General features: G+C 45.3%; 1 protein-coding gene across 4 annotated transcripts in view; it reads right to left on the reverse strand.

Annotated features, from left to right (window-relative positions):
* The window catches only part of PTPN3 (protein tyrosine phosphatase, non-receptor type 3), a 158,342-nt gene that overhangs the window by 53,626 nt on the left and 92,279 nt on the right, over nt 1-12,437 (reverse strand). For all 4 annotated transcript variants that reach the window (XM_005684284.3, XM_005684283.3, XM_005684287.3 and 1 more), the window contains exons 7-9: nt 9,841-9,893; nt 5,149-5,269; nt 3,925-4,012 (exon numbers count right to left, since the gene is read on the reverse strand). In XM_005684284.3, the coding sequence (XP_005684341.1) occupies nt 3,925-4,012; nt 5,149-5,269; nt 9,841-9,893 (262 nt within the window). The remainder of the gene's footprint in view (nt 1-3,924; nt 4,013-5,148; nt 5,270-9,840; nt 9,894-12,437) is intronic.

The following is a 12,437-nucleotide window of genomic DNA, read 5'->3' on the forward strand; positions in this document are numbered from 1 at the left end:
CCATCTGTACCACACCCACAGCAGCGAGGACAGGTACTGCCGACTAAATTCAGGCCCATCTCCACTTTCCAGCTCGTGGAGCAGGACTGTGTGACTAGTCCTGGCTAATGAGCTATGATCAGAAGGGATGCATCTGGAACAATGGCTACTATGGACTGCTGCTGCTAAGTCGCTTCAGTCACGTCCGACTCTGTGCGACCCCATAGACGGCAGGCCCCAAGGCTCCCCTGTCGCTGGGATTCTCCAGGCAAGAACACTGGAGTGGGTTGACCATTTCCTTCCCCAAGCATGAAAGTGAAAAGTGAAAGTGAAGTTGCTCAATCGTGTCCGACTCTTCGCGACCCCATGGACTGCAGCCTACCAGGCTCATCTGTCCGTGGGATTTTCCAGGCAAGAGTACTGGAGTGGGCTGCCATCGCCTTCTCCGACTATGGACTAGGTGGACTAGGTATTCAGTTACTATTTAATTTCTTTGGATATGATGTAGGCCAATTACAGGTAGAAAATGTACAGGTCAGTTGCCAATTAGACTGAAAGACGAACTCCCCAGGTCGGTAGATGCCCAATATGCTACTGGAAAAGAGGGGAGAAATAACTCCAGAAAGAATGAAGAGGTGGAGCCAAAGTGAAAACAACGCCCAGTTGTGGATGTGACTGGTGATGGTAATAAAGTTTGATGCAGTAAAGAGCAATATTGCAAAGGAACCTGACATGTCAAGTCCATGAATCAAGGCAAACTGGAAGTGGTCAAACTGGAGATGGCAAGAGTGAACGTTGACATTCTAGGAATCAGCGAACTAACATGGACTGGAATGGGTGAATTTAACTCAGATGACCATTATATCTACTACTGTGGGCAGGAATCCCTTAGAAGAAATGGAGTAGCCCTCATAGTCATCGAAAGAGTCGAAATGCAGTACTTTTGGGCAATCTCAAAAATGACAGAATAATATCTGTTTGTTTCCAAGGCAAACCATTCATTATGACAGTAATCCAAGTCTATGCCCCAACCAGTAATGCTGAAGAAGCTGAAATTGAATGGTTCTATGAAGACCTACAAGACCTTTCAGAACTAACAGCCCAAAAAGATGTCCTTTCCATTATAGGGGACTGGAATGCAAAAGTAGGAAGTCAAGAGATACCTGGAGTAACAGGCAAATTTGGCCTTGGTGTACAGAATGAAGCAGGGCAAAGGCTAATACAGTTTTGCTAAGAGAACGCACTGGTCACAGCAAACACCCTCTTCCAACAACACAAGAGAAGATTCTACACCTGGACATCACCAGATGGTAAATATTGAAATCAGATTAATTATATTCTTTGCAGCTGAAGATAGAGAAGCTCTATATACAGTCAGCAAAAACAAGACCAGGAGCTGACTGTGGCTCAGATCATGAACTCCTTATTGCCAAATTCAGACTTAAATTGAAGAAAGTAGGGAAAACCATTAGACCATTCAGGTATGACCTAAATCAAATCCCTTACGATTATACAGTGGAAGTGAGAAATAGATTCAAGGGATTAGATCTGATAGTCAGAATGCCTAAAGAACTGTAGAGGAGGTTTGTGACATTGTACAGGAGGCAGGGATCAAAACCATCCCCCCAAAAAAGAAAGGCAAAAAGACAAAATGATTGTCTGAGGAGGCCTTACAAATAGCTGAGAAAAGAAGAGAAGCTAAAGGCAAAGGAGAAAAGGAAAGATATACCCATTTGCATGCAGAGTTCCAAAGAACAGCAAGGAGAGATAAGAAACTCTTCCTCAGTGATCAATGCAAAGAAATAGAGGAAAACAATAGAATGGGAAAGACCAGAGATCTCTTCAAGAGAATTAGAGATACCAAGGGAACATTTCATGCAAAGATGGGTACAGTTAAGGACAGAAATGGTATGAACCTAACAGAAACAAGATATTAAGCAGAGGTGGCAAGAATACACAGAAGAACAATACAAAAAATATCTTCATGACCCAGATAATCATGATGGTGTGATCACCCACCTAGAGCCAGACATCCTAGAATGTCAAGTCAAGTAGGCCTTAAGAAGCATCACTATGAACAAAGCTAGTGGAGGTGATGGAATTCCAGTTGAGCTATTTCAAATCCTAAAAGATGATGCTGTTAAAATGCTGCACTCAATAATGCCAGCAAATTTGGAAAACTCAGCAGGGGCCATAGGACTGGAAAAGGTCAGTTTTCATTCCAATCCCAAAGAAGGACAATGCCAGAGAATGTTCAAACTACTGAATGACTGCACTCATCTCACATGCTAGCAAAGTAATGCTCAAAATTCTCCAAGCCAGGCTTCAATAGTATGTGAACCATGAACTTCCAGATGTTCAAACTGGATTTATACAAGGCAGAGAAATGAGAGATCAAATTGCCAACACCTGCTGGATCACAGAAAAAGCAAGAGAGCTCCAGAAAAACATCTACTTTTGCTTTAATTGATTATCCCAAAGCCTTTGACTATGTAGATCACGACAAAATGGAAAATTCTGAAAGAGATGAGAAAACCAGACCACCTTACCTGCCTCCTGAGAAATCTGTATGCAGGTCAAGAACCAACTGTTAGAATTGGACATGGAACAACAGACTGGTTCCGAAATGGGAAAGGAGCATGTCAAGGCTATATATCGTCACCTGGCTTATTTAACTTATTATATGCAGAGTACATCATGCAAAATGCTGGGTGGGATGAAGAACAAACTGGAATCAAGACTGCTGAGAAATATCAATAACCTCAGATATGCAGATGACACCACACTTATGGCAGAAAGTGAAGAAGAATTAAAGAGCCTTTTGATCAAAGTGAAAGAGGAGAGTGAAAAAGTTGGGTTAAAATTCAACATTCAGAAAACTAAGATCATGGCATCTGGTCCCATCACTCCATGGCAGATAGATGGGGAAACAGTGGAAACAGTGACAGACTATTTTCTTGGGCTCCAAAATCACTGCAGATGGTGACTGCAGCCAAGAAATTAAAAGACACTTGCTCCTTGGAAGAAAAGCTATGTATGACCAACCTAGACAGCATATTAAAAAGCAGAGACATTACTTTGCCAACAAAGTTCCATCTAGTCAAACCTATGGTTTTTCCAGTGTCAATGTTTGGATGTGAGATTTGGACTATAAAGAAAGCTGAGTGCTGAAGAATTGATGCTTTTGAACTGTGGTGCTGGAGAAGACTCTTGAGTGTCCCTTGGACTGCAAGGAGATCCAACCAGTCCATCCTAAAGGAGATCAGTCCTAAACATTCATTGGAAGGACTGATGTTGAAGCGGAAACTCCAATACTTTGGCCATCTGATGCAAAGACCTGACTCATTTAAAAAGATCTGATGCTGGGAAAGATTGAGGGCAGGAGGAGAAGGGGACGACAGAGGATGAGATGGTTGGATGGCATCACTGACTCAATGGACATGGGTTTCAGTAAACTCAGGAGTTGGTGATGGACGGGGAGGCCTGGCATGCTGCACTCCATGCAGTCACAAAGAGTCAGACACGACTGAACTGAACTGATCATCATAATAAAAATTATCACATTTGAGTACATAATAGGTTCTAACTTGAGCAGCACTAAGATTAAACAGTAGAAACCTTGGCTCATTAAAGAGCCAATTGGAAAATGGAAATTTATACATTTTTCACCTCTTTAACCATGAGATGGTCTTATAAAAATTACTTGTTTCTAGCCCACATCACCCTCCAAGAGTAAAAAGTCTTCAAGAAAAAAGGAAAACATGAAAAAACCAAGCGGATAGTGGATAAATAACCAGCAAAACTTAATATTATTTTATAAACTTTTCAGATACCTTAAAAAAAATCTTTTTTATTTGAAACTGGAAAAGTTTCAAAGCAGCTTTCAGATGTTCAGAAATTAAAACTGAAAAAAGTTTTGAATTACAACATGTCGAAGGTACCTACCCTACCACTGTGCAGCTCCACTCCGTAGAAGTCGAGGGTCCGAGCTATGTTGATAAAGCAAGATTCTGCTTCCGATTGCTTTAGCCCACTACAGAGGCAGAGGGAATACACAGTATTTATCCAACAAACAGAACATTAACTCCAAATTTTAAAGCTAATAAAAATCTTAAAAAATTGGTATCATTACTATAAGGTGATTAAATGCCTTACACTATTCATCTTAAACAACTGAACCCCCAAAGCTACTAAACCAAGTTTTTTTTTTTCTTGTCCACTGACTATGATTTCATTTAGCCCTCATGTTCCTATATTAAATAACACCTCTCATTTAGTGGGTTCTCAACATCCAGAGACAAAGACTGTCACCTTCTGCAATCCCCACCCCACTTTTTCCAAGTTGCTAAGTGAGCACATGCTCTTTAGGTCTTTCGGCCTTTATCTATCCTTTTAGCAGCAGCCTCAAACTTCCAAACGTCACTGTACTATTTTAGGATGCTGGCTCCTGCATGGGGAGCAATTCTGGGAGAGGATTGGCAGTGCCTCTTTGAAGGGACACTGGTTGCTTAGGCGTTTGTTTTTTAAGGCCTTCCTGAGAATGTGAGGTCCCTTGAAACCTGGCCTTCTGGGTCAGGGTGGCCCTTATTTGACCCGGACTGAATAGAGCCACTGCAGCTTAAAGAGAAAGGAGGCAAGGGAAGAGGAGGCCAGAGTAGGGTGACTTTGCTGGAACGGAGGCTTGGCCTGAGGCAGCTACAGAAGGCTGGTGCTCCCCTCTGGAAGGAAGGCGGATTCACCAACTGAACCAGTGAGGGCTGGGATTTACCCAGCCTGACAGCACGTAGCTCCATGTGCCTGTCTGTCTATTCAACACCACTTAAGGGAACGGTCCATTTCACTAAATGTAGGAAACCATTCAAGGATTTGTTTGGTAGAGTCAACGTGTGGGGAAGCCAAATTTACAATGGGCATCTCCTTCAGGAATTAATGGATTTCAATGACATCCTGAAAGAGAACACAGCAAGTCATCCCGAATTCTCATAGGATTTCCTACTTTACAGAAATGCTAGTTATGCCAAATATACCTGTCACCATAAGAGCTCAAGGTTCACAAACCTCCCACTTCTTGAAAGAGCGTTCACGAGAAGACGACATCAAACCCAAGGGGATGCGAGGTCTGACAGCACCGACCTGAGTACCCAAAGTAGGTCACCCGCCCCTCCTCACCTGTGCTGCTCATGTAGCGACTCGACCTTTGCTAAGAAGTCCTCGCTCTGATCCGGTATGAACTGACTATCAGAGAGATAGCCCGGAGGATGAACAGAAGAATCGTAGTCTCCGAAATGAGCTGTCAAGACAGAATGAGGGGAAGAGCACCTTTTCAATGCGGTCTGTATTTTTAAGCATCTACATCACAAGAAAAAAAAAATTCATCGGAAATACTCTCTGCTATTAATATCGATGTCTCCCATCCCAGAAGGAAAGGAGATGAGCAAGGTGGTTGCTTAAGTGAATTTCATCCCCAATTTGCAAAGTCAGATGCAAGGGTATTTCCTTTACAATTACTTGGTCTGGCTCACCCTCGACTGCCATCACACAGAAGGACTGCTCTTTGAGACCTGGGCTGTGATGAAGGGGTCTGTGTTCTCCTTTCACTGTTCCTTGAGGGCTAGGAGTAGCTCACATTCCTCTCTTGAGCCTGGCATCGAGGCATGGCACATAGTAGGTGCTTGGAACTGACCTGTACACAGGCTACTGCAAAGTTGAACTTTGCAAGGGGAAAAGGGCAGACTTGGTCATGGGTGGACCACAGGCCAGGAAGGCCAGCTAAATGTGGCTAAGCTGTGGACAGGAGTGTCAGGGCTATACTATGTAAGCACAAGTGTGGCTTACAGGTGAGTCTTTTCATGGTGAAGTGTATGATAGTGCATTTACAAGAAGTAATTTAGATGCCCCTAGGCAGGGTTCCCAATGAAGAAAGCTCGAAGAAGCCTTAGAATCAGCTCATCCGAACTCTGAGTCTTGAAGGAAAAGAAATCTGAGGTCCAGAGACAAGAAAGGACCTACCCCTATCACAGAGCCATTTTTCAGCAGTCACAGCCAGAACCCAGCTAGAGTTCCCATCATTCCACCAGCCTGCCTGCCAGGCCTATGAAGTGCTGCTGGCCATTTGCAGATGACAGTGGTCACGTCCCCAGAGGGAAGCCAAACACTACAAATGGCTTTCCTGAGGTCAAACAACTCAAGGCAGAGTCCTATTAAAGTGAATGCCGCATGTTACATCAGCTCATGAAGACCTTAGAGCTTGACTTGGTCATCCATCATGCAAACGAATAGTCCCAACCCCTGTGCCTTTCTGCAAACGCAGAGCAAATTTCTCTCTTTAGTCAGGTCACTGACAAATATCCGTACTTAATATAAAACCAAAGAACTCCCTCTAGAGGGTTCTGTGAGGGTCAGAGGCCATTATATAAAAATACGCATTTTCAAAAACTTCATTCTTTGACCCTCACAGACCCTTGAAATCTTAGTCGGCTACTCTGCAATGCCCTGTGCCAACCACTAGGGGGAAATAAAGTTAAACCAGTCTTTGGAAACCATCTGCAAAGCACAGGGCAGTTTTCACATTGAATTTAACGACCAATGACATCACCTCACTAGACGCTCTTGATAACCTAGTGACAGGCATTGCTTTTATCCCCATTAAACAGATAAAGGAACTAAGACTCAAGGAAGGAACCTGCCCACTGCTGCCCAGGCTGGTAACTTGGAGCCTAGACTCGGACCACAGTCCATCCTCTTTATCTACTTACTGTACCACAAGCCCAAAACTCCAGAGCAACACACTTTTCTATTTGTGGGGAAGCAACACACGAGAAAGCTAACTATAGCAAAAAGAAAAGGAAATAAGCGCTTATGTGGGAAATACCTTGTCTTTTAAGTCCCATGCATTCTTCTGTGGGACAGAAGGTGTCTCGGGTACTCAAATGTATGGCGTGTCAAGCTTTCCTGTTGGGAAAGTCCTTGCCTTGCTATTCATCATAGTCTAACTTGATCTTGGAGGCTCTTCTTAGGGGTCATCACTAGGAAGCTTTCCCACACTATGCCTCCCTGTACCTCCTATCCCCCTCACCAAGGAGAACAGAGCAAGTGTCTCCCCCGGGTGCATCCTCACCGCCAGCATCAGCTGGTCCAGCTCTGCCTCCCACCAGCTGCAGACCCCTTGCAGAGAGCAGTCATGCTCTCTCTGTGCAACTTGGGGAATGTGCAGAACCCACACACGGCAGGGGCTCAGAGACCATTATAGAACAGATACATTATTTTCAAAAACTTCATCCTCTGACCCACACAGATCCTTGGCAGGCCACCAGCAATTTTTCACCATCAAGTCCTTTCAGATTCTTTATCCACAGATCACTTTACTTTTTATCTGGTCAGGACATGTGCTTTTGGTTGGCATCGCTGACCACTGGTAGGCTTGTCTTCATGTCAGATGTGTCTCTGGGACAATCTGGCAAAGTGTATCAGATAAAGTTTAGGCTTGCTCTTTGATCAAGCAATTTCATATCCAAGAATTAATCTTACAGAAATATACGCACAGAAGTGTAAGATAATGTATGTAGGTATATATACTTGAGGGTGGAAGAATAAGAAACCTCTACTTAAAACTGCTCATCTGACAACTTATGATATTATTAGCATGACAGTCATGCTCAAATTTGCACTGCAGCTAGTGTAGACTTTTTAAGTGCTCATAACTTTCTTTAGTCCCTATTCTATTGGTTCTTTGTAGAGGAAAACCTGACTGCTGAAACTTAGGAATTTTATTTGGGATTCTAGATTTGGCCACTGGAAAAGGCCCCTGATGATGGCAAAGATGGAAGGCAGAAAGAGAAGGGGGTGACAAGAGTATGAGATGGCTGGACAGCATCACCAATTCAATGGACATGAGTGTGAGCAAACTCTAGGAGATAGTGAAGGACAGAGGAGCTTGGCATGCTACAGTCCATGAGGTCGCAGTCAGACATGACTTAGCGACTGAACAATAACAAATAGTTTGTTTACAATAGGCTGTTCCCTTTTAAGATTTTTCTTTTTTGATGTGGACTATTTTTTAAAGTATTTATCCAATTTGTTACAATACTGCTTCTGTTATGTTCTAGGTTTTTGGCCATGGGGCATGTGGGATCTCAGCTTCTCAACCAGGGATCAAACCCACACCCTCTCCATGGGAAGGCAAAAGTCTTAACCAAAGAAAAAGTCTTAACCAGGGAAGTCCCCAGTAGGCTGTTCCTTAGTTTTCTGCTGGGCAGAAAAGAAAATATAGTACGAATTAAACACTGTAATATTTGCCATCAGCCAGGCACTATTTTAAGAGTTTTACGTCTACTTCATTTTTGCTATGACCCTATGATTAGATACTGTTATCATCCCTACCGGACAGATAAAGCTGAGACCCAGAGAGGCTGAAAGTCAGGTAGGTATAAGCAGAAGACCTGAGGCCCAGGTAGTGTGGCTTCAGCCTGTGCTTTCACTGACTCAGTTAACAGTGATGGTCCAACTCTAAAGAGCTTCTAGTTATCACCTTCCCAGGTGATACATGAACTGAACAGTCCTATTCCAAGCTGTCCTACTCACCATCACCACCTCCCTCTTACAGGTGAGAAAGCTGAGACTCAGCAAGGTAACACCACATTAGAAGCAGATGGAGGGCTGGGTTTGAATGGACTTGGCATACAAAGCTAAGTTCTTCCTGGTGCTCCTCTCCTTCAAACCTGAAGCTCTAGCTGTGGGTACCAGATTCACTCTGAGATATGGGAAAAAACCTCTCCTCAGCAGACCAGCCTGGCAGAGATGGAGTCCACTGGGTCTAGTGACCACTAAGAACACAGGTTGGCTGGTGTCATTTCCCACGTGGACGGGACAAGGCCAGGCCTGTTTCAGCTGTACTGAAGGGAGAGGGGATCTTGCATCCCCCCGGGCTCACCCCTGTGCCGCCTCTTCCATCTCTCCCACTGGGCAGAAGGAGATGCAGCTATGTGGGGAGATGACTGAATAAGTGGATTCTTCCTTCAGCTTAAACAGGCCTTGATGGAAAATTCCATCTGGACTTTCCATCCCACATGGCAGCCACTAACCACACGTGGCTAGCAAGCACGTGACATGTGGCTGGTCCAAACTGAGATGTGCTGGGAGTGTAAAATCTGGACTGGTTTCAAAGACCTACTGTGAAAAAAAAAAAAAAAAGGAAAATACCTTAACTATTTTTACATGGATTACATATTAAAATAATATTCTGAATCTACTGAGCTAAGTACATTAATATGATCCATTTTGTTTTACTTTAATATGGCTACCAGAAAGCTTAAAACTACATGTGCGGCTCCCATTATATTTCTATTCTACTGCGCAGCTCCAGGCCTATAACCCATCACTCTGCTGAAACTAAAAATAAAATTCCTAAGATCCCAGCAGTGTTTCTGAGCAGTACCCAGCAAGTACTGGGAGTGACCTTCGGCAAATTTCTGAACCGAGCTGGGTCTTTGTTCCCACATCTATACAAAGTGACTGGTGGAAGCATTTGCCCCACTGGGATTTGTTACAGAGTCAAATCTGATTGTGACTGAAGCCTCTGGAAACTGACTGAAGCCACTGGAAAATGTAACATGTGATAGGATTCTCCTGTCTTCTCGGCTTCCCGGGGAGAAAACCTCATTTTCTCTAACCGAACACCCCTGAACCACAGGAGAGTATAAGCTAGGATGAAAAGTGGGACCGTCCGGATAGCCAGAGATGTTGCCTAACAGGATTCCTGGGGAAGGGAGGAAGCGACTCCGTCAAATAGGAGAGGCCAGCGAGTTTCTTAATATACTGGTCAGAGCAAGCTGTCCATCCACGGAACACTCATTTGTGACTTACATTGTACTGCATAGGATGCTAGAACCACCGCTGAGTTAAGAGGGCAGGTTAACCTGTCAGGAGAAAAACACAGAAAAGTTACCAGAACCTACCGCAGCCCAAAACATCATTTGATCATGGGTAGCACGTGCCTTTCTCTTGGATTAATCATTTAAACACATCACGAATGATAACAAAGAATTTCAGGATCCTCAAACAGTAAAGATAAACGTAACACACTGAAGAGTTTTTGAAATTGAGAGAGAATTTTCCCATGTTTAAAATAATACATTATTAATACAAATACCATGAGGCTAAAGGCCCGATGTTGGCCAGGGTTTAGCTGGTCAAGCAAGGTAAGGCTCATATCACTAAGATGAAAATTGTACTCTTAGGTCAATGGGCAGGCAGCCTTTGTCTCTTTCTGGTAAAGATGTGAGACCTCTCCTAGGACTAACTGAATCCCTGAGTTCTGTTAACTTTGATTCTTGATTACCTGCTTTCCAAAAGGGTCACATCCTTTTAGAAGGGAAAAACAGAAACGTATTCTGAATTTTAAAACTCCTGTGAGTTTTCAATTATTTGATTAGTTACTATGATTTAAGACTCTTAAATCTATTCACCCTCCTGAAACTTCCCATCTAGAGGCAATGGCACCTCAGTCTTCCTGCGTCCATCAGAAATCCACGAACCCGAGTTGGGCGTGTCTTCCTTCTTTCCTCCTGAGCTCAGTGCCTCCCAAACACCCTGTCTGGGCCAAAGGCTCTATCTCTGTCTCTGTCATATTCCAAACCATCTGGTGGCTCCCTTCTCTCCATTCAACCTCAGATTTCACAGTCTGCCTAGGAGCTCATTCAGCAGATCTGGGCCGGGGATCACTGCCAAGGTAGAGCAACACATGAATGGCAGCAAGGGTGAGGGCTTGTAGGGTTGGGTGGGTTGGGGGGACACAGAGTTTAAAAGCATTCCGCCCAGCAACCCCGTGGGAAGTAGAGAAAACGTGCAGTTTCCATGGCAGCCCGTGAAATTCCCAAGATGTGAGTCACCCCCACCTCTCTGACTAATCTGGCTGGCTCACCAGGGTTCCCCTCCTGGCCTGTTGTGCTGTGCGCTGGTCCTGAAGCAGAACATGAATATGGAGGTAGCCCTGAGGGGGGCCCCATCTTTCAAGTAGCCATGTGTTCCTGCGAGAACTTCTAAATGCAGGTACATCTAGGGATACTCGCTGTCTATTCAATCATCTGGAGACTCAGCCCATGGGGAGAGCAAAGGTCAGCAGTCACTCTCCCACCAGGATGGGCTTCAGTGAAGTCAAAGCTGGTGTCCTTGCTACAGGAAGAGCCTGTGAATGGATTCGGGGAACAGCTTAGGAGAGTGGCTAAGGGGGTTCGGTCTAGACGGAAGGAACAACCCTATAAGTAGGTCAGAAAGAACATTTCCAAAGAATGGTGTAAATAACAAACTAAAGAACACCATGTTCGACAGATTTCTCTCTTTCTCAGTAAGTTTCAGGGTCTCCATCTGTCAGACAAGATCGCCTATCTCAGCAGGAAGGAGAGGATGAACAAATCCTTCCGAGCCCAGGAGAAACGCTAACCAGCCCCACTGACTCTGTCAAGAGATCCACGGTTCCTAAGGGCCGGATGCCACCTGGACCTCACACCCCTCGCCCCCGAGATGAGGGCCACCTGCAGGCCTCACAAGTGCCAGGGGTCTAAGCCAGGACATGGCCCTCAAGAGGCTTCTCCTGCTGAAAATGAAGATGAGCAATTTCCAACACTTGGAGAGCCAGACTGGAAGCTCCCGAGCACAGGGGTGGGGGGCCCAGCCCCATCTGACCAGCACAGTCAGTGCCCGTCTTGTAACAGGTGCTGACAAAATGTGTGGGGAAAACACGGCGGTGTGTAGCCAAGAGAGACACAACCGTGTCTGCTGCCACAGAGGGTTGCCTGGGCCCAGGGCAGGGGTGACCACTGCAGCTGAGAGTTCCCCTGAAACACGAGGCTGCCGCAGGAAAGGGTGGGCACCGGGTTATGGGAGGGGTCCTCTCTCTCCCCGTGTTCTCTCATAGGCAGGGGGGCTCCCACTGGGACTGTGCGGGTAGGGCGATGTCCTCACTGCCCAATGAGACTTATTAAACTGGTAAGAACAGACACTACGCTTGATCTTAGCCAAGAGGGCGAGAAGTGATTTATCTCCTCATGTCCTGTTTATTGTGCTACAGAAGGGACTTGTTCCTCCTTCAAATGGGAGGATAGCCACATTACAGAACCGGTCTAGGGCCACTAGGCCATCAAGTTCTCGCGATCCTTTCTTCGAGGGGTCTCTTGCTTCTAACTGTCCCTCTTGCCCCACACTCCTTGCCCCCTATTCTCTGGCCTGGATGTCTTTTAACAGCTCCCTCAAGGGCTGCGCCTTCCCTCCCACCTAGACAGAAGCTCCTCAGCCTCTTCCAGCCTTCCCTGTAGATGCTGCTCCTGCCAGATCCCTCCTGCTTAAATACCCCCAACAACGCTGCTCTGCCTGCTGGATCCAGGATGCATGCCTATGTGTGACAGGGAGACCTCCCCCTCTCCCTCTTCTCTCTTAAGCCCCCAGCATGTGCTCTCCAACTGGGA

This window comes from Capra hircus, chromosome 8, assembly GCF_001704415.2.
Source record: "Capra hircus breed San Clemente chromosome 8, ASM170441v1, whole genome shotgun sequence".
Classification (NCBI taxonomy): domain Eukaryota; kingdom Metazoa; phylum Chordata; class Mammalia; order Artiodactyla; family Bovidae; genus Capra; species Capra hircus.